Source organism: Cibotium barometz, chromosome 55, assembly GCF_041138505.1.
Source record: "Cibotium barometz isolate CiBa-2024 chromosome 55, ASM4113850v1, whole genome shotgun sequence".
NCBI classification, from domain to species: Eukaryota; Viridiplantae; Streptophyta; class Polypodiopsida; order Cyatheales; family Cibotiaceae; genus Cibotium; species Cibotium barometz.
Window position 1 is genome coordinate 8,111,040 of NC_141100.1, and position 27,054 is coordinate 8,138,093.

The 27,054-nt window shown below is 42.3% G+C and overlaps 1 protein-coding gene across 6 annotated transcripts; it reads left to right on the forward strand.

Annotated features, from left to right (window-relative positions):
- Positions 1 to 550: 550 nt before the first annotated feature.
- Positions 551 to 22,796, forward strand: LOC147607327 (protein PAM71, chloroplastic). Of its 6 annotated transcripts, none has more exons than XM_086790510.1 (13): positions 553 to 897; positions 4,446 to 4,739; positions 4,865 to 4,918; positions 5,854 to 5,915; positions 6,150 to 6,218; positions 6,430 to 6,481; positions 6,815 to 6,889; positions 12,782 to 12,908; positions 14,233 to 14,303; positions 14,421 to 14,468; positions 22,199 to 22,238; positions 22,278 to 22,358; positions 22,474 to 22,796. In XM_086790510.1, the coding sequence occupies exons 1-12, from the start codon at positions 700 to 702 to the stop codon at positions 22,307 to 22,309; spliced, it is 1,122 nt and encodes a 373-aa protein (XP_086646636.1). In that variant the 5' UTR covers positions 553 to 699; the 3' UTR covers positions 22,310 to 22,358; positions 22,474 to 22,796. The 6 variants fall into 6 exon arrangements, 5 of the variants coding, with proteins under 5 accessions (XP_086646639.1, XP_086646637.1, XP_086646636.1 ...); XR_015264721.1 differs by having other exon boundaries at positions 554 to 897; positions 22,199 to 22,278; positions 22,317 to 22,358; XM_086790511.1 differs by having other exon boundaries at positions 552 to 897; positions 4,435 to 4,739; positions 22,199 to 22,278; positions 22,317 to 22,796.
- The last annotated feature ends 4,258 nt before the right edge of the window (positions 22,797 to 27,054 follow it).

The following is a 27,054-nucleotide window of genomic DNA, read 5'->3' on the forward strand; positions in this document are numbered from 1 at the left end:
TATTATTCGGATGTGGATGTTGGCAATGAAGCAAATGAAGAAGATGATGGGAAGCCCGGTTCGAGAAGCAACCCCATCAATCTTGAAAGTGACAAAGATGTGTTGTTTTGTGGAGAGGGTGGTTCCTTGTCTGAAGAAGGGAATCATGGATCTTTTCTAGATGGCTCCAACTACGTGCCTTTGCTCCATGCTTGCAAGACAACCAAAGATGTTGTTTTCATGTGCCTTTCAAGAAAGAAACTGTTTGATGCAATGTAAACAGTACTGCAGCCTTGTACATACCCGAAGAAATAATTTTGATGAATATATGCAATAACTTTTCGAAAAATGTCTATCTTTCCGGCCTTAGTAAATTAATGTGAATTTTTTTTTGAGTGAATATACTAAAATTCGTCTGAATATCTATTTCAGTGTGACTAATAATAGAGTAGATTTCACGTCCTGTTCACGGCTCAAATTAAGTACAAAGATTCAAAAATTCAAAATTTTAGTTATTCTTCTTCATTTTTCAAGCTTTATCCTTTTTTTTTTCACTAGTTAGGAAAAAAGTTTGTGGGGGTCTTGCGACCGCTAGACGATAAGGCTGCAAATATGATTCACAAAAGTCCCGCGGAGCTGCCTTTGCTCGAGGCAGTTTCCATAGAAGGAAGGCTGCAAGCCCACGATATGCCTCTGCTCGGCTAGTTCGTTGTGGGCAAAATGCAGGTGCTCTCGACTTCCTCTCCACGACATGTTAATTCCCACATGCAGCGCTGCAAAGCGTGGAAGCAAACCACCTCCTCACCCTCATCTCTTCATTTTTGCGCTAATGGAAACCCTCTCGGGAGAAAGGCCGTGGGTCTCTTCCCATCTGCACACAGGAGGACCTCTGCATGGCTTTCTCCTGCCCTCCTCATGGTACGCTCACAATCTTCTTGCATCTTACAGAGAATCTTACAGAGAATGCATTGATTTGCTTATCCTAATATTGCAATTATCCATTGTGATGCCTTATGTTTTCGATGTGTGTTTATGATTTGCTTGCCCATTTGAGCTTCATTTGTTGTTGATGGATGTTCCTTATACTTGTTTCTTGTAAAATCAATATTCCTTGGAGGACACATATCAGGCTCATTCGAATCAAGCAGGATCCTTTGCAGGCCATTCTAGGTCTCTCAGAATGCCTACTGGATTTTTGGAAGGCCTTTGGCATTTGTAGAAGGTAGTGTTGACATGTCAAATTCATTTCTGGAAGGCCTTTTGTCATTCTTTGCGGAAAGCTCTTACATTGCTTACAAGCTAGAGTTGAGACTGGAGATGATGGTCATTCGTGCGGCAACACCCTGAGTGGGCAGGAGTGTCCTTTCTAATGGAGTCTTGTAGCGTGATGCATCAATGATGTTATTTAGACAGCAGGAGGGCCTGCTCTCTACTTGCTCAAATGTGGATAGCCGTTATGCTTTGTTTAGATGACATTGTTTTGATTTCCCGGACATGAGAGGGGCACTTGAAGAGCATTTGAGGAGAATGCAAAGACATCTCTTCTCATAGAGACCAGGCTGTGGCTCTTACTCGTACTTTTTTTTGGTCCAAGATTTACCATGAGGCATATTGCTAGGCTTAGTGAACAACATGAGAGATGCTGAAAGAACTGTAACGGCCTAGATCGTCCTTGGATCATACTATGATACCGGTGTCTAGTTATGTGGCAGCAGATAGGGTATCTCAAAAGAGAGTGCTTCCCATTTTTGCATCGTGTTTACAGACATGGAGAATGGGGGCAGCTGGTCCTTGCTAGCTGCAGGGAAAGTGTGAGTGAGATGTGTGGAAGGTGCTTTGCAGGTAGATATCAAATGCAATGGAGGCATATTCAGTCTAAAAGATCTCATCAACCTTGAGTGGAGAGGCTCCAAGTTGGGCAAGGATGATCTTGTGTGGTAACAGGGGTTCTTTGCTCCTTATGAACTTCAAAAGCATTATATTGATAGCCTCTGTATCCAGGCCCAATCCTTCCTGCGCTCCTTCTCTTCCTTCCCCGTCCCCGTCCCCGTCCCCTTTCCCCCCCCCCTCCCCTCTTCTTCCTTCCTCCCCCCCTAGGTGAAAAAACAACCTTGATTTGCAAACCAGGTCCAGAATTGGGCTTGCTCATGTTGAATCCTTCTTTCGAACATTGTGAGTTGCTCAGCCCCAGGTTTCTTCTATGCTTCTCTCGCTTTCTTCTCTGCTTCTGCTTGCTCCGTCTAGCACTTATTCTTCCACTGCATGTGTTATTCCTGGCTCTGCATCATTTAAAGAACTATCTTTATCATCATGCTGAACGATGCTCGTGGGGGGTTCTGTGGTGCTGGAGAATCCATGTCTGTGTTGCCTTGAGTTTGCAACATGATCATTAACTAACAAAAAGAACTGTTACACTCACACAAGAACCAATGAACTTGCAGGTTGCCCTCTCTACTTGCCACGTATAAGTCCGATTTTTTGATTTGAGCATTGTATTCAATGATCTGAGAAACATACATGTGTAAGTTCAATGCGAGTAAATGATGCTAGCATGTGGCATGACAGAGAAATAAGTAACACAAGTGGAACATGTGTTGGATATTTCAGAGCCTCATGTGTGTCCATCATGCGTGTGTACCCGCTTGTGTATGTGTGTAAACTTATTCATGTGTATGAGCATGTGAACGCCTGCTTAGGTGTGAACACCCTCTTATATCTGGATAAGAAATGTGTGCCATGTGTCATCTTGTGTGTATGCATGCATGATTGTGTTGGATAAGAAGGTAAGGCTCTTTAGCCTACAAAAGAGCATTGTACTTTGCAAGATATACCCATCATCAATCAATCTAGTGCTGTGCTAATCATTCTCTCTCTCTCTCTCTCTCTCTTCCGAGAGGGTTTTGGACCATTACGACATGTGATGGAGTTTGAGGATCACAAGTGTTTGGGGCTTTTCTTATGGAGCTCAGACGCCATCAAGAGGCTCTCCTACGAGCCAGGATAGCACACCAGGATCCACCCCGCCAGCGAGCCATGACAGGTTTTTTAAGGGCCAGGACCACCCCGGCAGATAACGACCAGGACCTCCACTACCCCCTCAGCGAGCCAGACGTCCCATAGACGTCCTTCAAGAGGAGTCACCCTTGACAGAGCCATAGCACTTTGTTGAGCGAGACGCCCATGCTGACCAGGACCTCGTCCACGGCCGCTTCATCACCAGTGGATTAGAGCCATCATCACCCGCCACAGGAGACGATTGCCCTGTCACTTTAGTTTCTCTATCTTACAGCACCCCATGAGAGAGATACTGAGATGAGCAGATTACACTAGTCTTATGCTAGTTGTAGATATTATACACTTTTGTTGTACCTCAGTAGGAGTATTTTCCTTTCGTAGCTGTTTAGGACTGTTTTAGGACATTTTTAGTCCTTTTTGTCTTGCTTTTGATGAGACACCATCAGCTGTGTACTATGTTTTGGTCTCATAGGCCACTTTGGCCTTTCGCAGACGTTAATATATCTATCTTTCTTTCTTTCTCTCTCTCTCTACTGCAGCACACCATGGACACCTATCACCCACCATAGTTGCGCTGCTCTACCATGTTCAACATGGTATCAGAGCTCTGGTGATCATCCATTGCGCGTATTTTTCCTTAGAGCCAAGAACTGCGTTGTTTATTTCTCTCAACAGGTGTGCAGCTCTACAGCCTGGTCTGCCTGTATCTTCGCCCACTGCTGCCTGGCCTCAGCCAGCTCCACACGCGGCTGAGGGACTGAGCTTCTCCCGGTGGCTCTCCACTCCTCGTTACTTTGCCGCTTTGCTTCACCTATGCAGTAACTCTTCATGACCAGAAGCACTTGTCTCTTTTCTACATGCGTCATCAAGAAATTCGAACCACCATAGATGCTGCAACGTCCGTCAAAGATCGACATCCGCTGTCGCCTACAGATCCGTCCGTCCAGTTCCAATGGTTTCACCTGCATGTGACACGTGTCATGATAAGACACGTGGCTCCACGGGACGATGCCAAAGATAAAAAACAAAGTGAGGTAAGAGAGAAAAGTTGAGAGAGGGAGAAGGTAGGGAAGGAGAGGAGGGGGGGGAATATGAAGAGGAGGGAAATGCGGGTGTGAGGCTGGATGTGGATGGCCTATAGCTGTGGCAATGCTGAGTATGAGAGCATTCAGCATTTACTGGTCCCTCTCCAAGGCCATTTGACACCCCCACCAGCCACTTTTGCTCTCCTGCATTACCCACCCCTCCATTACTTTTTGTAGAGTACTGTTAGGTGACTTGATGGTTAAGCTTTATGTTTCTATATGATAGCTTTTGTATAGATTTATTTAAGTCAATCTGCTCTCTCTCTTCTTTGTGTGCAGTCTGCATCGTTTCTCAGTCCTTGATTTTCTTCTCGCTTTCAAGCTTCTAAAGCAGCTGCTGCATTGTTCTTGGAAGATGACTTACAGGCCAGATATCATTTGCCTGCAAGTGAAGTAGAGCAAGAGAGAACAGAAGCTGAAGAGGACAGCAATTTCTTGGATGATTCTGCAGAGAAGACGTTTTGTCTGCAATTAGAAAGGCAAGATAGAGACAATCAAATAGTTTCATTTGGCAAACTGTCCACCACTGCTGCAGTAGCATTCACGTTGGCTGGACTGATTTCATGTCCCCAAGCATGGGCAGGGCTAGAAGCATCAAGTGTACAAGAAGCTGCAAGCTGGCTTGGTGACTTGGATGATATAAAGAGTGGGTTTGTATCTGTAAGTATTTCATGTGAAAGAAGAGTTTTTTTGAGTGCATGTGAGTGGCTTGTCCATCACTAGCTTTGTGGTGGCATAGTTGATTGTTTTTATGGATTTCTCTTGTTGGCTTGTATGATGGTCAGGCTTTCTTACTTATATTCTTCTCCGAAATAGGTGACAAGACCTTCTTCATTGCGGTATGCTCGTTTTCCTTTTTTGACTATTTGAGCTCCTGTGTTGGCTGAAGTTCAGTTCATTGACAGTTTCTTGTGTTGCTGTGAGGGGAAAAGTGGCTTTTACTTTTTTGTTGATCCTTTTTATGTATTTACAATTCAATTTTAAGAGTAAAAGGAAAAGTGCTGTGCGCAATATTCACTCAAAGTTTGATTTGAAAGGCTTAACAGAAGCAACATGTTAAGTGACCCACTGCATTTTTTTTTCTACTAAACGTTTTGTCTATTAGTAAACAGAAGATACATTAGTTAAAGCATCAAAACAATCCTTGGTAATGCAGTCGAAGTGTTTGCACTTTCTTTTTGGGAGGGATGAGAGGTGTTTTCCTTTCTTGGTTTTTTTTTGGGGTGGGGCAGCTACATCAGTGGTGGCTGGAAAGAGCTATATTCATTGTGATAATGGCTTATTACTCCATACCTGTACGCTCAAGTTTTGATGGCTGGAGAGAACTGAGAGTAAGGCTATGTGTAAAGGGGATACAAGGGCCCTTGTGGAGCACAGAGCTTGGAAACAAGTAATAGCTTGATTCAAACATAATAGCTAGCCACTTCACCAGCCAATACATTGGCAGATGTAGGGGTCCTAGATCAGGCAGTTTTGGGAGAGTGGAAGTCTGCTGCACTGTTGATTCGCTAAAAGAACACTCATGATTGGTCATTAAACCAGAATGGAGCCCTGCTTTCTTTGTTTCTCTCTGCATTATGTGCAGATTTGGATTTTCTAAGAGGTTCATCCATTCCGTTTTATCAAGGTCTAGAGGCATGTTGTTATACATAAAGAAATCTCTGTTCTTGTCTTCTGTAGACGTCTTTTGAAGATCACATAAGAAGACACATTTTGCATCTTGAATTCTGCTGTGTTGGTTTGATGATAAACTTTTCCCACCATGTTGATGCAGGCTGTTCTAGCATCAAGAAAGTCAAATGCAGCCGTTTTTACTGGCACTTTTGGTGCACTTGTGTAGGTTCTTCTGCCCCCCTGTTAAAGTTTTCCTTGCATCTTTGTTTAGTGTGCACTCTTCTTGTTATTGGACTATCATCTACAACCTTTTGAGTATAATTCACTTGTGTAGGTTCTGCTGGTCCCCTGTTAAAGTTTTCCTTTTATCTTTAGAGTATACTCTTCTTGTTATTGGAACTATCAACTACAACCTTTAGAGTAAAATTCATGACTTGTCTTCTTGTTACATTGCAGGGCAATGACATTCATTTCTGTATTTCTAGGTCGGACATTCCATTACATTGATGGGATTCTGCCCTTTAGGTAGGTGATCTCTGCCACAACTCTCATCTAGTAATATTGATGCTAGACAAGTGGATAATTTTATAGTGGAGAGTGAATCTATCAGTAAAATGGTTGGTGAAACATTCAAGTTTTTTTCATCATATGGAAGTGTGTGTGTGTGCTCAAGGGGAATCTGTGATGCAGTTATAATGAACTATGGGGTTAAATGGCCATGCTGGTTACTGTGCAGCCTAGGAGAGAACGAGCTGCCGCTTGATGATCTGGCTGCTGTTGTTCTACTGGTAAGGGAAGGTTGTAGTTTTTTTTTTCTTCACAGCGTATTGTTTGAGGTTTTTTATTTTGAATGCTTGGAAACAGGAGCATAGGAATCAGGTCAGGCACTTGTATGCCTAGACAATGTATTGTTCGGATACAATAGACATCATGATTTGTGTGTGAGGAGATTGTCAGATGACTCCGTAACCCTTTCAGAATTTCCTGGATGATTACCCAATCATCTCAGGGGAGACACTTGTGATTCTAAAGGTGTTGGGCTGTCGGACTTTCTAGCGTAGTGCACTGTATGCTGGTTTTACATGTTTTTGTCTCACAGTTTCAAATCACTGGTCTTGTAGGTGTACTTTGGCGTATTGACTCTTCTAGAAGCTACATCAATGGAAGGTTCTAAGGCTGAGGAGGAACAGCAAGAGGTATCTCGTGATGCTCTTTGCATTTCCAACAGAGTTTCGTAGTTTCTTTTTAAGCCTCCCTAGGGTCTCATGTTTTTCACTTCTAGCTTCTACTGTCCCCTGTTTTCTCATCAAGGCTTTTCTCCCCTCCTTTCACAAGAGTTAACATGCCACTCGAGGTGTTTAATTTTTTGCTTGAAGCACAGGGTCCTGGACCTGTATCTCTCTTTTCTGTCCTTATTGACATGCTTCAGCTAGAATCTGAAGAGAAGAAACATGTACAAATTCTTTTGGACTCCTTTGAGGTGTTTGAAATGAAGGTTTCTACTATCCTCTGTGCAGTTAAAATTACCTGGAAATGATGTACAAAGTACAAAATTCACATTCACATCATGCTTTGTACAGCTCAAAGCTAAATGGTTCCTAGTCTGGATCCCTTTTCTATTCACAATGCGACCTTTAGCTTATAGAACGGTTATGCTAACCTGCTGCAGATGCATTTTAAGTGCAGCTACATTTTTAAGGTTTTTTTTTTTAATATAGCCTCAAGACATTGAAGATGTTGTCAGTGTCATCCCTACCTCACAGTCACAGCCTTACTTCAGCTTTTAGGAATACCAATCATGGTGTAGGTGACAGAGAAGGCACATGACACAAGGAAAGAAAAGGTAATATGACTGATACTCTTTCTACAGTGTGTGTAATGTGTCAGTGAACTTAACATTAACAAATGGATTTAAGTACAGGGAGTGTCTCCTCATTTGTAGTCGGAGGCAACTGGGAGAGGGCAGGTTTGAGGTGTCCCCAAGCTTTGATCAAACTGGATGCAAAACGATCCTCAAAGGAGGAACTTAAAAAATGAGTTTATGAGAAACTAATTCTTGTTCTTTTTCCATATGGAGAAGGTGAGGTGATAGAGGGAAGAAAGGGCGACGCTAGGCGTGAGGTGGAAGGAGAAGAGTTGAGAGGGAGAGAGAAAAGAAAAGCCGGGAGTGGAGATGGTGAATAATAATTATTTTTCTTGGAAAATAAGAAATGCAAGGTGGTGGATTCAATTCCAGTCTAGTGAGGGATCTTACATACTTCTCCACTAATAGAAACAAGCTGTCATGAGCACAGAAGGCGGGGATATGCTTGATGGAACTCATCTTCTCTTTCCCACGTGACATCTTCTAATGGAGGGTGCTTCCACTGAACTAAGATTTCTGGAACAAGGCGGTTATGGAGAGGATTCTCCCTAAGGTCAAGTATCTTCTCTGGCTCTTCTTGAAATTCGCCTTGCTTAGGGATCACCACTTGTTCATGATCAAGAATATGCAACGGGTCTACTATATCCCTTAGGAGAAGACTTACATGAGATACATTGTGAATTGGAAGATGCGGGGGTAAAAGTAATCCAGAGGCCTGGTCACCTATGTTCTAATAACCACATAAGTCCCGCAAAACCTGGAAGAGAGATTCTGGAACTTGCCTGAAGATGGTGTGTTTCTCTTTGGTATGACTCGAAGGAAGACCATATCTCCTTCTTTGAATTCCCTTGCTGATCTTCCCATGTTTGCATAACTTTTATGACAGTCTTGAGTAGCCTTGTCTTGACGAATGAGCTTGACTTGTCTGCCCACCTCATCCAGCATTTGCTGAGTGGCTTCTACCTTGATTAGAGGATCTGACCTACTAAGAGGATTTATGCAATCCTGCCCATACAAAGCCTTGAAGAGGGACATGGTGGCTTCTACCTTGACTAGGTGGTGAGTGAGAGGCATTGTAGGCAAAGTCCACGAAATGCAAGAAGTTGATCCATCGACGAGGTTTTTGAGTACAATAAGCTCTGGACATATCTTCTATGACTTGGTTCACCCTTTCTGTTTGACCACCTATCTTAGGATGCTAGGCAGTACCCATATCCAAATGAGTGCCTACTGCCTCAAACAAGGCAGTCCAGAATTTGGATGCAAACTTTCTCTCTATCATTGATTATGTGATTGAGGCAGACCATGAAGCCTCACTATTTCTTTAACAAAGATGCGGGCAATATCAATGGTAGTGAATGTCTTCTTTACAGGCAAAAGATGAGCAACCTTGGTGAGCTTGTCAACCACCACCATGATGGATTCATATCCAGCTTGAACAGAGGGGAGTCTAGTGATAAAATCCATTGTGATGCATTCCCATTTTATATGGGGAATGTCCAAAGGGTGGAGCTTACCTGGAAGTTTGACCCGCTCTGCCTTGATTCGCTGGCAAGGGAGACACTGCTTACATAGTTCAACACATCCTTCTTGAGTCCAGGCCAGAAGGAACCCTTCTTGATTGAAGTGTAGGTTTCTGAATAACGTGGATGTCCGGCCAAGGGGGAATATGTGCCTCAGTTAAGATTCTCCTTCTAAGGGCTTCATTGCTAGGTATACATAGCCTCTTATTATAATACAAGCATCCATCAATAAGGGAGTACCCTTCTATGATCTATCCTTGGACACTTTCTATTAGCATTACTAGCGAAAGCTTGGAGGATGGGCTTGAAGAAGGGATCCTGACGAATACTTCTTTAACTTGATCAAACAGGGTCTGACGGCATAGAGATAGCCAAAATAGAAGCCCCATGGCTAAGGGCATCATCTATACGAGGCCGAAACTTGATTTTAAAAATCATATTCTTGGAGTAGCTCAACCCATCTCCTTTGCCTCATGTTGAGCTCTAGCTTGGTGAAGATTGACTTCAAGCTCTTGAGTCGCAAGCTGAAACCTCGATAGGTAATGTCTCCATAATTTTGCTGCATGTACCACAACCAAAAGTTCAAGATCATGAGTGGGATAATTCTTTTCATGAGGGCGAAGCTTTTGGGATGCATATGTGATCGGGTGGCCATCCTGCATCAAGACAACCCCAATGGCATAACCACTAGTGTCGGTAACCACCTCTAATGGAGAATCAAAATCAGGAAGCATCAATTTTGGATGGTAGGCAAGAGCAACCTTAAGCTTTTCAAAACTGCTTTAGCACTCTAGGGTCTATTGAAGGGCAGGCTGAGAGGTGAGGAGAGAGGCAATTTTGGCATATTCTTTGACAAAGATTTGACACCATCCTGTCAAACCAAAGAAACTGCGAATTTCCTTAGTTGACCTAGGGTAGGCCAGTTAATGATTGCCTGGATCTTGGCAGTGTCTGGAGACAAGTCCTCATGAGAGATGACAAAGCCAAGATAATTCACCTTATCAGCAAAGAAGGTGCACTTATTTTTTCTAGCATACAAGTTGTGCTCGCGGAGAGTGTCAAGAACTTGTGTCACATGCACTTTGCACTGTGGACCGTGGTGCTATGTGACACTGGCTGAGCATTCAATGTAACATTGTACATCATTAATACCCTTTTTAGGGATTGTTGTTGTATGCCGTGGCCCCATTGTGAGCCATAGTCCGGGACATGTTAGGCACGAGCTACGCAGGTTAGTCTTCCAGCCTTAGATGTTAGGTTTAGTCCCTTAACCCACTTGGGGAACAAGCATTTAGGTCATCTGAGACTAGGCATGTTACTTCAGTCCATTAGTTGCATTATACAAAGCATATTAGAGCATGGGCCAGCCCATGGGACAGCCAAGGTGTGTCTTATGCCTTGGGTAGGGTGGGTGCCAAACATCATGGGAAAACCCTAATAACCAGTCAGCCAGCATAAGTAAGCAGCATCTAAACCCTAGTCGGCGAGCATAGTCACCACCCAACAGCTGTCGGCCAGCTGTAAATGAAGCGCGTCACGCATGAAAGCATGCGTAGCATTTAAATGCTTATTTTCACACGTCGTGGGCTGTAAAACAGGCTGACAGCAGCATAAGATAACGGATTGCAACATATATCTCATGTATAAGGTGCCTTATAGATCCTTGCATAAATCATCTCATTTCACAAAAGTTCAACCAACAGAAAGTGAATGTGCACCTAAAAATCTCCGGGTTTTTCTAGAGCCTGCAATTAGCCTTCAAGCACCCCGTGCTTCATCCCTAGGCAGCATAGAAGATCCTCTCATCTTTAGCCAGCATATGTGCATATCCTCAGCAGTTCTGGACTTGCACAAGTGGCTTCATAGAGTCTTCTATAGTGCTATAGTTTTGGAAGCTGAAGAATCTAATGTGTGGTCAAGCTCCACTTGCAGGCTTGATCGTGATCTGTTGTATCATGTTAGGTATGGCCACGATGATCTTTTGTATCGCGTGGTGCCAGTGAGTCCAAATCACCTTAAGTATGAATGCTATTTCTCATAACACCACCCTAACTCTGAAGGGGAGATTGTTGGGAAAATCGGGGTTCATGTGTGTGAACACTCTTAGAGGTGAAAGTGTGTAAGTGCGTGTGAACACGGGCTTATAGCTACTAGTGTGTTTGTGTGTGTAAGCAATCATGTCATCGGTTTAGTAAGTGTGATTGCCCCATGAGTAGAGAGTTGAGAAAGGTAAGGCATTCAACCTAAAAAAAGGTATTGTACTTTGAGGGTCAACACATCAATCATAATCTTACATTGTACGGTGCAATCATTTGCTCTCTTACTTTCAGTTTGTTACATCTCTCTCTGTTTCTCTTCTCCACATACACCATGGACGTCTATGACCTTCCTTAGCTTAGGCTTGTGTAACCCTAAAACCTAAGAAGAAATAGAGAAGAGTGTAGCAGAATCACAGAGCACACACAACATCCTAAAACTATTGTATGTATTATGTATAGAAGGAAGTAATACAAGTGAATCTCTAGTACATAGGATATGCCTGAGTGAAAACATCAACTGCAGTGATCTACTGTACACTCTTGGCTAGCACTTCACCTACAAAAACGCTATGGGAAGTCCAACATTGAGGAAAGCAGATCATTATGATGATTTGGCTACCCACATATATTTATGCACCAATGCTACTGGTCAGTTTGTTTTATTGCTGTCGGCCAGGTCCATGACCTACCGTATTATCACTCCCACGTCATCATAGCCATGTGTCATTGCGAGGTGGCAATGCTACATGGCACCTATGGGTGCGCATGGGCCTGTACATGCTATCCTATAGGTGAGGTGTGTCACATCTTGAGAGGCTTAAAGCTATAAAAACAGGTACCACATAGGTTGCATTTCCCTACCCAAAGATGAGAACCTGAAATCAAAAGCCCTCGTACCACCCTTAACAACCCGGGCGTTGCTGGATCAAATTATTTACCTAAACATTTCAAGCACATTCAAAAGCACCCACATTTACATGAGTGAGAACAACTGCCCACATCAGAGATCAATTGTTTACTTTGGCAATGAAGTGCTACCAGCACACTATGTGCATGCTGCTTCTTGCATTTTGCTTCGTTTTTCTTTGAACAGTTCTTCACAACAAATGTTCGTCTGCTTAATGGCAAGGAAGATGAAATATACAAGTCTTTTTTTGCAATGTCACTCTGGTTGCCTTGCATCTTGTCTTTACCTCTTTGTGGCATAGGCAATCAATTCATAAATAAGCTCGTGGCTGGCAACTGTGGCTAGCTTGAGACGCTTAGAGTTACCGATCGGGATAAAACTGACCTACTAGACATATTTTAAGATTTTTTTCCCTTATACAAAGTAGGGATGCCTGCAGAATTTTTAATCTCAAATTTGGTTGTCTTGAGAGGATTAAATCCAAGTCTTAAAGTTATAAAAACAGGTACCATGTAGGTGGCACTTCCCTACCCAAAGATGAGGAGAACCTGATAAAACTCTTGGTAGCATTGGATTTTATTACCAAGTATCTGGAGTGTTTGAATGTGGGCCGGCTTGTGAGTTTGAATTGCCAATTAATTATTAAACACTATCACGTGTCTTGATGTGATGCCATTGAAGAAAATGGTTTTTAGCCTTTAGACATGAAAGTTAACATGAATAATAAGGAGAAGGATTGTTGTGGATTGCTTTAGGCAGAGCTCGCCATTGCAGGACTAGGTGCCAATGGTAAAGGATCAGCCATTGCAAACACAGCATTGACCACCTTTGCTCTTGTTTTTGTGGCTGAATGGGGCGACAAATCATTCTTCTCCACTGTTGGTACGTAGCCCTTGTAGTGTTCATTTGAATCAAAATCATGGTTTTTTTGTTGTTTTATTAAATTATCTAGCCCTTGTAGTGTTCATTTGAATCAAAATCATGGTTTTTTGTTGTTTTATTAAATTATTTCGCCCTTGCTTGTTATGTATGAGGTTTGTGATTCCTCTTGCTCCCCCTACAAAACAATCAAACAAACGATCAAACAAACAAACAACAAACAAAAGAACAGCCAGCGCTCCCCCCCCCCCCCCCCCCCCCCCCCCCCCCCAAAACAAAAAAAAGAAAAAAGAAAAATAATAAAAAAAATTAAAAAACCAAGTTTCCTTATGTTTTCTTAGCATTTTTCAGTTTGTTGAAAAAGGTCAAGAAAAGATAATCAGGCCTACCTAGAAGGATTTACAATGATGCGTATCGGGATCCCAGCTGCTTGTCCAACCCGTGAAGGAGTAGGGAAAGGCCTTCGGGAGGCCTTTCCCATCGTGGGGAGGTGGAGATGATGGCAGATGAGTCTTCCTGTTGCAAGCACGTCAGCAGCTAGAAGGGACGGCGACCTGCTGCTCAATCATATGAAGACAGCTCAGCAGCTAGAATGCCAAACATTCCATGAGGTGACGTGTCAGCATCTTAGAGCATTCTCCTATTTTAAAGTAAGGCTGTTGAATGGCTCAGATGCAACCTCCACCGACCCATGACCATTACGACACTGGAATGAGGAGTTCAGCCTGATTCCCAATCTCTATGCACATCATGGTTTCCTTGTCTATCCAAGTCCTTAGATTTCTTAAGCTTAATAGTCTAGCTTGGAGGATCTTGAAATAAACTTGCTTCCAAGATCCTTCAAGCTAGCCATAGTCACTTCCCTCGAGCATAAGCAGATGTGCTGATACTTTACCTCTCCTTAGGTCCATTGCCCATGGATACTCTTGTTTTATGTATAAACTTTAATGGTCTGAACCTTACTCTTATGACTCTTCAACTACTCTTATTGTCAATTTATACATCCTCCTACTCTTACCTAGTGTGCCCTGCATTTGTTGAGCTAGCAAGGTTGGTTGAAATGGTAAAAATGTAAAAAATCAACAAATGCCTTGCATTTCTTGATCTAGCAAGGTTGGTGAAATGGTAAAAATGAAAAATTTCAAATTAGGAACAGTTGTGGGGAAGCACATCCACACAGTGCAATCACGTCCGATATACAAGAAAGGGAGTGCCGCAATTTGCAAGCAATTTAAATACTTGATGCTAGGGTGTGTAGTTGCATGTTTTGTGGCACTAATCAGATTTTATTTTCTTATTAACTGATGAGTTTGGTTTTAATGAACAGCACTGTCAGCTGCTTCATCGCCCCTCGGGGTTGTTTCTGGTGCCATAGCTGGTCATGGGATTGCTACTCTGGTGAGCATAAATAAGCTTGTTTTTGACTTGTGCAACTTTAGTTGAATTGGTATGGCTCTTCAATTGTATTGGTATGCTAGTAGCCTTTCCCATTGTCTTCCTTATTGTGCATTGCAGTTAGCTGTTTTGGGGGGTTCTTTTCTTTCAACCTACGTATCAGAGAAGGTAAGAATGCTGGTTTGAACTTTGGTGTCAAGGGTTTTTCCCCCCAAAAATGAATTAGTAAAAAGATTTACAAAAGCATGATAGCAGATTACAGCCCTCTACAAAGGAAAGTTGTAAGGGGAGGGGAGTGCTCCTTCCATGTCTGCGGAGGGACTCCATCACAGGAGAAAGAAAGAAAGAAAGAAAGAAAGATTTTATTAACGTCTTCCAAAAGACTGAACTCGGCCTATGAGACAAATTAGTGTACCTGTGTGGGGTATCCTATGTCATCCCAACAAAATGAAAAAGTACTGAACTAAAGAGCTGAATCTGGGTGTGCAATAAGTATAATGAGTGGGGGAGGGGATGGAGCTCTACTACTGGGAGAATGCAAAGCTATATGCATGGAGTATACAATCATGATATGCAACCTAGCTAGCTCCATCCTGTACCATAATGGGGGTATAAAATGGTATGCATCAATGAATGGGGTGTCCATAGCTGCCTGAAAAACATGCCTCGTCTGCTCTGAAGCGAGCCAGTCACTCCTCATCCTCTCTGTGAAACTGAGCTCTGATCTCTGTCATCTCTCTTTGGTATAGGCATGGTGTCCGAAAGCCAGGTGTCCTCTATCTCCTGCGGGCTTTGAGTGTCTCTGCTCTCTATGGAGAGTAATTCCTTGTTGTGTAGGGGCTGGGAGTGGGATGGATCTGTGAAAAAATGTAGTAATCTGTGTCTGTCGTCCCCCCTCTGGAGCTGTCTGAGCCTGTAATGATTTCTCTCTGTGACGCTATATGTCTAGAATGAATCTCCCCAGTATGCGCTGGTCTGCTGCCTCAAAGATCTGGCGTAGGGAATGTGGCTCTCTGAATAAATTGGGATCTCTCTCTCTCATGGCTGTATATGCTCTGCATCTGCATACATAATGTTCCTCACTCTCCACCTCCTCTCTGCACAATCTGCATACCCTCTCCTCTTGGGGGATCCGTGTTGCTCTGCCAGTCTCGATCTTCAATTGATGTGATGAAACTCTAAGCTGACCAATAGCCACTCGGGAGCCTTGTGGTAAAAAGCCCTCCATGTATCTAGGCCTCTCTATAAATCCATCATCAGTGATACTCATGAAGTGATCTCTGTAGTATAGCATCTTCGGTGGAAGAGGCTGTGTAGGCGATATCCATGTCTAACGTGTATAGAGCTGCCATAGGTCCTGTCTCAATACTCTGTTCCTCTCACTATGAGAGAGGGATATGTGGTGCATCCCTGTCATACTGGAATGGTGGTAGATGATCCATGTCTAGGCCATGGTATGCACAGGTCACGAGAAGGGGGGTGGGAAAGAGTTTCAGGGAGGGTGTGTAGTGCAAAGAGATGCTTCCATTGTTGCAGGTGAGGAAGTGCAAAAATGCTTCTGGTGCCATGGGTGATGAAGGGTCATGAGGTCCAAGTCCGGAAATAAGCTGCTTGGCACTCGTGCATGACCTGAGAGTCGTTGGAATAGGCTTTCACGGGCTTGCCAAACGGGTGATCTGGTTCTCCAAAGCTTGCCTGGGCTTGGGAAATCTGGTTCTTTCAAAAGCTTTTAAATCACAAACCTATCCGTGCCTTGGGCATCCCCTCTTCAGCCCGTATAGAATTGGTTCTCCACAAGTAAGACTTCAAATGTCTTCACAACGAGTCTTTAAGGTCCTTCTACGCTCTTTGCCAAGAATCTTCAAAGGTGTTTAAAGGGCTCCCAATGCCCTTATGCAGTCCTCAATGCATGGACCACCTTTCCAATGCTTTCCAGGCAGCTTTGGATTACCAACGAAGGGTGCAAGCTGATCGTATAATGTCAGCAGAGAAAAAAATGGCCATTTAGTTGAGTGGCGGCGTGTGCTGAGGGAAAATAGGCAGTACAATAGTGGTTTGAAGGTTTGTTGGCCATACAACAGGTCCTAGGTGTGAAGAAGTTGTGTGCGGGTGGGTAGCTGAGTTGGTGGAGTGTTTGCTTCTTTGTGCAAGGATGCAGGTTTAAATCTCACTCGTGCTGCACCGTAGTCATAAAAAACGTTTTGTCATTTTTGTCGCTTTGACTTGTTTCGTTTGGTCTCTATGGACGAAATGGAAGGTTTAGAAATGACACACTTGTCAAATAAAATTGGAGAAAAGTGAGAAATTAAGAAACGATTGAGGTTGAAAGTATGAAATTGAGATTTATAAATTGTAAGAAAGTGAGAAATTGAAGAAACTTTAACAATTGGGTGTGAAATAATGTGCAATTGAGGCTAAAGTATGAAGCGTGGATTTATAAATGGAAAGAAAGTGAGAACTTGAAGAGCTAGTGGAACACTTCCAGGAAATTTCAACAATTGGGTGTGAAATTAGGTGAAATTGACCAAGAAGTTAAATTTGGGAAAAATGGTATTTCGACCTTGGCCATTGTGTGGCCAATCATGATAGTCTTGTAGTTACATGGGTTTGCTGGGTCTCCTACTTTGTGAATGGGACAATGTTGTTGGTGGTCCTAGAGGAGGGGCAGGGGGGGGGGAAGTCTTCATAAAGTGCACTCTTAAAAATATTTGCAAGAATGGGAGCTAGAACATGGTGCCCATGGGCAAAGTGTTCTACCTGTAGATCCTCATGATCTTTTGCTCTCCCATCATGCAGCTTTTTAAGAGCCCTAGTGACATTGGAGAATCGAAGAGGTAAGATTATATAGGCCAAGGGATGTGTGACATTTGTGGTATAGACTGGTCTGGTACATCATACAACTATTGTGCATAGGTTTCCCAGAGGCTAGGGTCTGTGATTGGTGTAGGGGTTCTTTTTCCCTCAAGAATGCACCAAGCTTCTGAGCTATCCTCGCTCAAAAAGAGCTGGTATAACTTTTGTTCTCGTTTGGCAAGAAATGCGCGCTTCTTTTGATGAGTAAGTCTTTGTAAGGTGCGTTGCATCTCACGTGCTGAAATCAGCCTCTCGCGTTTGCACTCTTTATCATACCACCCATTCTCACGTAAGGGTGAAGGCAAACTTGTTGAGGAGCATGTGATATAGGGGAAGCTGGTGTGGGCGGAGTCATGGATGATGGAGGAGTGTTGGGTTGTAATGGTGGAGATAGGGAGGGATAAGTCTAGGGCTGAAATGTGGCGGGAGAGGGCTTAGATGTGGTCAAGGTCGTGATGGAAATTGATGCGGGTGAGGTGGTGGCAAGGGGTGTGGGTGTGGGCAGTAAGGTGGGGCATGAGATCATGAAAAAAATGTGGGGTAGGAGGGATGGTGAAGTCTAGGATGTGTGGTATGATGAGAGCAAGAGACCCCATTGGGTTAATCAATTCCCCATCCTCTAGCAGATGATGATGAACGATATTCCCGGTGATGGGCTTTGAGACGGCGGTGGAAGCTGGGTGCAAAACTCCACGTGCTGTAATACTAGCTCTGATACCAATCGATAGCAAATGCCTAGAGAGTGCAGCCACACAATAGTGAGGAGAAGAGGGAGAGATGATAATGAACAAGATAATCAACACAACACTAAAGGGATTGTGGGACTACAAGATGTAGTGGAAAGCATAAATTCATTATACAAGTAGGTCCTTTTTTTAGGAGAGACCTCATCACATATTCTAAGCATATGCTAGATTTGATGCCACCACATATACTGAATAAGATTCCACCAAATATTCTAAGTAGGATGCCACCACATATTTCAAATATGATATCACCACATATGCCTTTTAAGAGGCTGCTCCTACACAAGAGACTTACACAAACTAGCGGTTGTTCACACATTGGAACCGCTTTATTTAAGGCTTACATTCAGTGCTAGTTTACTCAACCACCTAGCACTTGTTTATTCCCACATTAATCACTATTAATATTTAACAAGAGATGCGGTATCGTACTCAAGAAAAGAGGTATCTTACTCAGGAAAAGGAGTTCCTTGCAATGATTCATGCCTTGAAAAAATGTAGACATTATTTGTATGGCTCCAAGTTTATTGCTTGGATAGATCAGCACTCCTTGAAATATATTTATGACCATAATGATCTTTGTGGTTGCAAAGCTAGGTGGGTTGAAATCATGGAGGAGTTTGACTTTGAGATACGCTATCGAAAAAGAGTTTGAGCTCGAGAGATACAGTATCAAAAGGGGTCCAACAACCGGGTTGCAGATCCAACAAGTAGAACACGTGGAGTTGATGCTCTAGGTGCTGAAAAAGTTTCATCTCTGGGAGGATCGAAATGACCGGGCAACTTCTTTCATTGGGCTGAACCTTACCAACTGTCTTATACGTCATCTTGATCTTAAAAAGTCCTCAAAGGAGGTATGGGAAAAAATGGAAAGTCCAACTTGTGAATTCAAAAGTATTCTTAAAGCAAAAATTCTTTGATTTAAAGATGAATGAAAGTGATGACCTCGGTGAACATTTAGGCAATATTGGGTCTGTCCAGTCTTGGAGTGGTTGTTGAAGATGATGACAAAATTGCCGTGCTCCTCAAGAGCATACAAAAGGTATCATGCTTTTCCCAAATCTTAGCTGTTCTCCAAAGACACATCTTATGAAGACATAGTGGCAATGCTCATTGAAGAAGACAGAAGACTCAAAGAGCAGAGTGAATACCATTGATCTGGACAGAGCTATTCTAATCAAATGGAAAGACAATAAAGGAAGCAATATCACATGCACTCTGCACTTAGTGCATGGTGACAAGATGGCTCATCATCAGCAGTGCAACATTTGTACATGCGGAAGCTCTGATAGTCTTTTTTCAGCCCTAAACACCATCCGGGAACATGCTGATGCAAAACGCATGCAGAAGAGAGAGATAGATGAGTATTCAATATATCATAAAGTACAAAAAGGTACAATGTTCTTGTACTTGGCTGCCTTCCATGAAAAGGTGTAAACCCTAGTCTAGGTCTAATCCTATGAACCAACCCATTGCTGGCCTGAATGACTAAAACAATGAGCATTGTTTGCCTTTTATAGGCTGGTCATGACATAATAAACTGGCCGATTCCTGGTCGGCCAGCTTCCTGGACAATCTTTATTCTCTCTTGATGAGAAAGACTGTGACTAGGCTTTCTAAACATTTATGTGTGAGTCAAGGGTTATTTGCTTGGGTTGTCCCCCAAAATGAGATGTAATATTCTCTCGTGTGTTATTTTTTTGAGAGTTTAAAAGGGCCTTGATTATACAAAGGTTCCATTCCCATGTCATTTCCCTCACCTCTTGCATGAGTGCAAATTGTTGCACCTTACAAGTTACGAGGATGGGGGGGCTTTATGCTGAGGGGGAGCTCTTGGAGCTTGCAGCTGTGGTGGAGCTCCTTTATCATGCCTTGTTCACCTAAGGTCTGGCTGTTGGCACCAGTGGTGTGCAGTCCGAAGGCCATCGTTGTTGCTGTTTTTCTGGAAGTGTTCTTGAGCACTACTCCCCATTTGCTATGGAGGGGGGGGAGGGGTTTGTTGGGAATCAGAGCTTCATATGTGAGAAATAGCCCTTTGTATGTGTGAACCATCTCTAGTGTGTATATGTGTGTGTGTGTGTGTGAACAGCCTCCAAGGCTATGTGAGTGTAGTAAGCAATGATGTCATGGAATATGCCATGTGTCACTATTCTAGGGTGTGTGAGTGAGTCAAAACATAAGGCTAAGCCTATAAAAGCATTGAACATAGTCAATCAATCAAATGTATTGTTCAGTCGTGCAACATTCAGAGCTTTATCATCTCTCTCTCATCTCATTAACTCTACACATTCATTTTAGCACACAATGGACATCCTCCCTAGCTTCCCCAACTTTTGCCACAACCACACCTCGCTGAGCTTTTTGCATATGCTGATTAGAGAGTGAGAGTAAGTAATGTTAACGTCTTCCAAAGCCACAGTGGGTCTATGAGACCAAAAAGTAGCACAAAGAATTTATGAGAACACATGTGGGCATGCGTACACACATAGACACACGCGCACATGCATATAGAGGGGGGTGGAGAGAGAGAGAGAGAGAGAGAGAGATCTAGTAAAGACCCAATGGGCCTATGAGACCAAAGTGACAATAATGTTCATGCCATATCTCATCGTGGAACAGAAAATAAAATAGAACAAATCAAAACTATCTCACTGGAGTGATACAAAACTGTCCATGGAAATCTTATCATGGAATACAAGGAACATGAAACATGAGAGGAGCATTAGCCCCCAGTAGATGGTATACCACCCTCCAAAATATCAAGCATGGGGCTAATGAGTATGGCTGAGAGGGATTGTGGCTGACGTCCGAGGAGCCGGGGGCGCTGGGCACTCTAGAATGTGGAGGCCTCGTTCGAGTGAACTCCTCTTGGGTGAGGTGGATCCGCAGCAGCCCGAGGTGGGTCCACAGGATCCACTGTATGGGTGTCGTCCTCCTCTTGGGTCCGGAAGAAGTTGGTGAGGGAGGGGTCAGGGTGGCTGGGGCCGAAGCTCTGTCAAGAAAGTGTTCCTGTGTCTATGGAGCTCGAGCAGGAAGATCCCTAGGTAGCGTTGGTCTGGGAAGTCAATGATCCCAAAAAGTGGGCCAAATTGCTCATGGTATAGATAGTAAAACCTCCTATGGATCTCATAGTATACTTGGCAGCGACATACGTAATACTCCTCCTCAACCTCTGTGTGGCCTAATCGGCATATCCTCTTCTCCTTGGGTCTCCGTATGAGCTCCCTGGCTTTGTCTCCACTCTGAGGTGGCGGGATGAAACCTTTATCTGGCCAATTGCAATCCGCGTTGCATGGGACATGTGAACACTTGGGTAGCCTAGATGCTCGATAATTCCATCCTTAACAAGCCCGAAGAAGTGATCTTTGTAGAAGTGCATCTTTGGTGGGAGCTCCAAAGGTGTGATCCATGTGCGGTGGGTGTAAAGGCTGGCTAAGAAGATCTAACTAGATAACCTGGCTGGTGTCCTCATGAAAGAGCTGTAGAAAAGGGGAGTCCAAACTGTACCGAAGGGGTGGGAGGCGGTCCATGCGGAGCCCATATCCTAAGAACCAAGTGGAAACTTGGGCAGACCATACTCCAAGGTAGTCCTCAAGTGCTAGCTGGCTTGAGGACTACAGTGCAAGCCTTGGGTACCTATGGGGATCCATGTGACTGATGCGATGGAGGTATGCAACTGTCTGGAAGAGTGTATCCACTACCATGGGGGCTGCAGAAAACACAGCCTGGACAATCTCGTGTGGGACTGATGGTTTTCTGGGGATCATACGGGAGAACATCATGACTTGGGGCCTCTCAACTCGCTGCCAATCCTGATCGGATAAATCTGGTGCCCAGAAGGCTGCTCCATACATCAAGGCTGGTGTGATGAGTGTGTCAAAAACCCAAGCATTGTCACTCAAGTAAGCTCAATGCTGCATTTCTGTGTGTCACTCTGGCATGTGCTGCAAGAACCATGGTGAAGCGTGGGCCACTGAAAGCGACACCAAAGTAGACATAGGATGAAACAATCTCCAGAGGATCCCCTCTGTATGTGAAGCTCAATATGGATGTGAAGGGGCGGGAGGTATTGAAGACCATTACCTTGATTTCATCAAGGTTAACAGTGAGGTCCTGTTGAGTGCAAAAAATCCTATAAAGCATCCAAATGTCTATGAAGCCCCTTGGCTGAATCTAAAAGGAGGACAATGTCATCTGCATAAAGTAGTAGTAGTAGTAGTAGTAGAGAGAGAGAGAGAGAGAGAGAGAGAGAGAGAGAGAGAGAGAGATTTTCAAGGTGCTGATTTTTTTAAAATCCAGGTCATAGCCTACATAGGAGGAGTTTTGTTTCTCATATTTGCAGCTTTCACTTTAATTGAAATTTTTAGCTGAGAAGTCACAGCTTTCACTTTAATTGAAATTTTTAGCTGAGAAGTCACAGCGAGCGATTGTGGAAATCTCCACTGAGCAATTCAAACTTGTGCGGCTCGAATTTCTTGTTTTCATTGTTATATATAAAACATTTTCCATGGACTGCCCATTTAGTGACACATGAATGCAAAGTTTTTGAATTTAGTACTCGTGTATCTGGACAGCTAGGATCACCAGGGCTGTACTGGGCTTTGCATGCTAAAGGAGACACAACCAGTCCATAGTCATGACTCATAAGTGGTGATTGGTTGTAACATAATCATAAGATCTCATGTATTTCTAGGCTCTATCTTAGTATCTCAAGGATTCTACCACATTTGTCTCGTTGCCCTTACACTCTATTGGGATTGCTTGTTGATTGCCATCTAGATTGCTATGGATCTCTCTTAAGATTGTAATGTAAAATGTAGCGAGGGTTGGACTCATCATTGCCCTTTTTTTTTGAAGTCCCATTAGTACAAGCATCAAAATTTATAGTTCTTTCATTCATGTATGTGTGTGCTTAGCACCACATGTTAACAAGACCCAAGTAAAAAAGATTTTTGAAGTGCTTGAGACAGCATTCCTACTGAGAATGGGCTATGGTTTAAACCTTACAATATCCAATTTATCCTAATAATTCAATGCCTCAAGTTGGAAGAGTTTCAAAAGTATGAAACATTTCCTACAGAGGAAGGGGAAAGACAAGCTTCAAAACAGTCTTGCTCAGCACAATCTGTTGCCTTATTGTTCAGATAGTAACATTGCACCTTTGTACATTGGGATGAATTTGTACGTTTCATGAAGTTTGAGACACTAGTTTTGAAGGGTTACATGCCAATGCAGTATTGTGATGAAAGGTGAAACTCAAATAAAGTGTGCCTTTGTGCAATCATTTATTGTGGTTTGTCGTATATGGTATGACTTGTGAACTTGTACAATTTTGGTACTTAAATATTTGCTTACAAGACACAGATGTGCTTACATGTTTGTATTTTAGATTTATGAAAAAGTGAAAGTATTAAGCAAATGTATTTTCACACTTTGTTTAATAATGGTGTCTACATATTATCCCCTTCAGCCTATAGAAGCAGGTTACTATGTAGAGTCTTCTTTGGGTAGTCCCCACCATGGGAAGTCATACTCTACCATGGTGCAACTTCTCAACACAAGATTCTTACACTCACAATGATTTTAGGAGAATGCTCCATGTTGGTCCCAAATGCTTTTTTGACAATGACCCAAATACGCATTGGAGTAGTAGTGAGTAACTCTAATTTCGAGGCCATCTCTCCAATTCTTCTCTTAATCTTGTATGGATTACAAGCTATTGAATATTGGTCTTTGAACAAAGCATGCTTGTGCACATGTAGCTTAAGTTACCCACCCTTTCTCTTCCAACACATCCCTCTTATGTAAGATTGTAGTGTCTATTTTTTATTGGAACTTGCAATGTGGTCTTTAGCAGTTAAAAACTGAACTCTTTGATTCTAAATTTCTCTTAAACACATTTTGTTGTTCGAAAGCCTTTTCAACAAGTACAGAGGGTGGGCCAATTTTAAATCGATACAAATCTTTAAAGGGGCTCATCCCAATGACATCTCGATGAAAGTATGCTTTATAGAGTTACAAGAAAATTCAATGAACGTGAGTCACTCAGTCTTGCCTTATGATTGCATCCAAAAACATGTAATGTTATAGAATCACACTTTCACATAATCTGTGCTCAAATTTTTTAAGGTCATAATGCAATCCCCACTAATTCCCTCCCAAAAAGATGTCATTAGCCCTCATGCCAATGCATAAAGATCGCCGCAAGGTATGGTTGTGCAACTTGAATTCGATTCTTGCAAATTACCTTCTAAATGCATAATCACAATTGGCTTTGTGTGTTCTCGGAACTGATCAACACCCTACTCTATTAAGCTTTTTCCTTTAGCATATAGTTCTTGGAGCTAGAACACTTGTTTGAAACATTCACCAAAATCAAATTTTGTAGCTTTTGAGTCCCAACCAACATCTTTGTTATGCCAATTAGCCTCGTTAAAGTGAACATGCCACTTTTCTCTTGATTATCATTCCCTTCTAGAATGCCATCAATATCAAAAGGAAATTGTTGCACTTTCCTCTTGAGTACCACCTCCTTCTTGAGTATCATTCCCTTCTAGAATGCCATCAATATCAAAAGGAAATCATTGCACTTTTCTCTTGAGCATCATTCCCTTCTAGAATGCCATTAATATCAAAAGGAAATCATTGCTCATGACATCCTTGGGTGCAAAATTAGATGTCTCCTTCTTAAGACTTGAAACCTTGTCTTTCCCTTTTTCGAGGAGTGGGTTAAGTGGTTGAGGGAGGGTTGATTTTTTGGAGGTTGAAATTCCTCCTTTCCAAGAGAGTTAATTGATGCAAGTTTAAAACTTGTTATTTCTATTATCCACCACAAGCATTCCTTTGGTAATGTGCCCTTTGTTTTTACTTTGTACTTATGCTCATACAACTTTGCTAGCTTTTAAGGACTTTGGATTATTAGAAGCCAACACATAATACAAGGTAGATAAACCAAGTACATACATGCCTCTATTAAAGGACTTGGGATTATTAGAAGCCAAAACATATAAGGGATTACTACAATTTGATTTAGATAACCAAGTACAAACATGCCTTTAATCCTCCTATTGGGGTAACATCAATGCTACTATGTGTAAACAAATAGGATTTGATCTAGATAAACCAAGTACATACATTCCTTTAATCCCCTTATTGGGGTAGCATCAATGCTACTATGTGAAACAAATAGCATTCGATCTAGATAAATCAAGTACATACATTCCTCTAATCCCCTTATTGGGGCAACATGCTACTATGTGTAACCAATTCTAGATTCACATGAATTTCAAACATATGCTTTAGCTTAATTCCTAGAGGCTTGCATTTCAAACTTTGTATATGCCAAATCATAATCTCCATCGTGTGCTTCTTGATGCCCATGCTTTTTGATAGAATTCAAAAGATTAAAATTCTCCCTTCATGCATACATGCACATCCTTTTTAGGTGCCTCTCTAAAGATCAAGAATGGTGCAATGAGGTATAACTTGGTATAGAGCTAGGCACACTTACAACTACACGAAGGTTTTAGCATTCACACCACTCGTCAACACATCCATTTAAATGGATATGCCGCTTTGTGCATCAACGTACAAGCGCACATGCACATCCTCCACATGAAGATATAAGCATGCACCACTAGGCATATATGTGTCCAGGTACAAGCACATGCATTGCTCACAACACATCCATTACAACTAGGTGCTCCTCCAATCATATCAAAGATGCATGTATGTGTGCATAGTTCTCTATTATTGGAAAGTAAATCATTTTGACTTATTTAAATATGATCGGCTCACACTCAAAGTTATAGTTAATTTCAATGTGCATTGTGCAAGTATGAAACACTGGATTTCAAAAAATGGTCAGAAAACTTTGGTTGTCACATTGGAGTATTATTGGTGGCTATTTTTGCACTACTCTCATATCTTGTAAAATCCTTCTCACCCATCATAACTCACATGATGCAAAGCAAGTATCTTCATACTTAGATGATAATGCATCATCTATGGGTTGCTACTTGATTCATGCATCCTAAACCAAGACAAAAAATAATGTTGTGTATGATTGAGCATGTCGTGTCCAAATTATCCCCCCCCCTTCTTCCAATGTGAGTCATAAAAGCCGCTTGGCACCTTGCAAAAGTGATGTTGTACTCCTAACTACCTTATATATATATATATTTCAAGACTTGTGTACCCACTTTCTCCTCAAGATTTCTCCTCGAGATTTCTCCTCGAGCTTATTAAAGAACCTACACAAAACACCACCTACCAAAACTTATGTCTGGCCTAGTATCACAACACAATATATCAACCAAGTTTGTGAATAAGGTTTCATCCACAGGGTGCAAAGTATCTTTGACAAAGAATATCAGGTGAATTAAGCATGTGATTATTAGGTATCTTCTCATGACAATCTCTCAAGATAAGGTGATCGACATAGAGATACATATTGTGGTCCAGAAAACCATGAAAATTTGCATTTGACAGGATATGAGAGAGACCAATGCTCACAAAGTAAGCATTGATCAATTTTCGCTATGGTTGTGGGGCTTGTTTTAGCTCATAAGGTGCGTTTTACAACCTTTAAATCTTGCATTTGGAATTAACAACACAAACCTTGATTGTTTCTTTACATGCACCTCATCCTTAAAATTCCCATTAAAGGAGCGTGTAGATTGTGGTCAATCTAGCTATATGGAAGAAAAAAAGTTATATGAATGTCGAAAAATCCATAACAAATGTAAAAAAATCTTATTCAGTTTTCTATCAATAAGGGTTCTAGGCTTGTGAATCTTGAGTACTTTGACATGAGAGCATTGCCCACAAGATCCTTTTGGGCCATCTTTTACTCATCTAACATCTATAATGGTGGTCCCGAGGTACTAGCCATCCAAAAGTTAGTTATATCACAATTATTACAGGCTTGCATGCATGAGAATACAAGGGACCTATTTTCCTTTGCACCCCCTTTTCATATCATTCTACTTAAGCTATCATTTGGAATAACAGTCTTATTTGCTCATAATTTATTATGTGCTTCTAGTGTTGAGCCATGCATTTGTTAAGAAACTCAAAAGCATAATGCCTTTCACTAGATGGTGATGCATAGTTTACTGATTGATTCTAATGTTGAGCCACACATTTGAGAACAA

Bases quoted from the DNA above. Each gene is read 5' to 3' on its own strand.
- LOC147607327 (XM_086790509.1), top strand. From the start codon at position 700: ATGCAGGTGCTCTCGACTTCCTCTCCACGACATGTTAATTCCCACATG. The intron at 6,219-6,429 runs GTAGGTGATCTC...GTTACTGTGCAG, and splicing joins GATGGGATTCTGCCCTTTAG to CCTAGGAGAGAACGAGCTGC. The intron at 12,909-14,232 runs GTACGTAGCCCT...TTTAATGAACAG, and splicing joins ATCATTCTTCTCCACTGTTG to CACTGTCAGCTGCTTCATCG.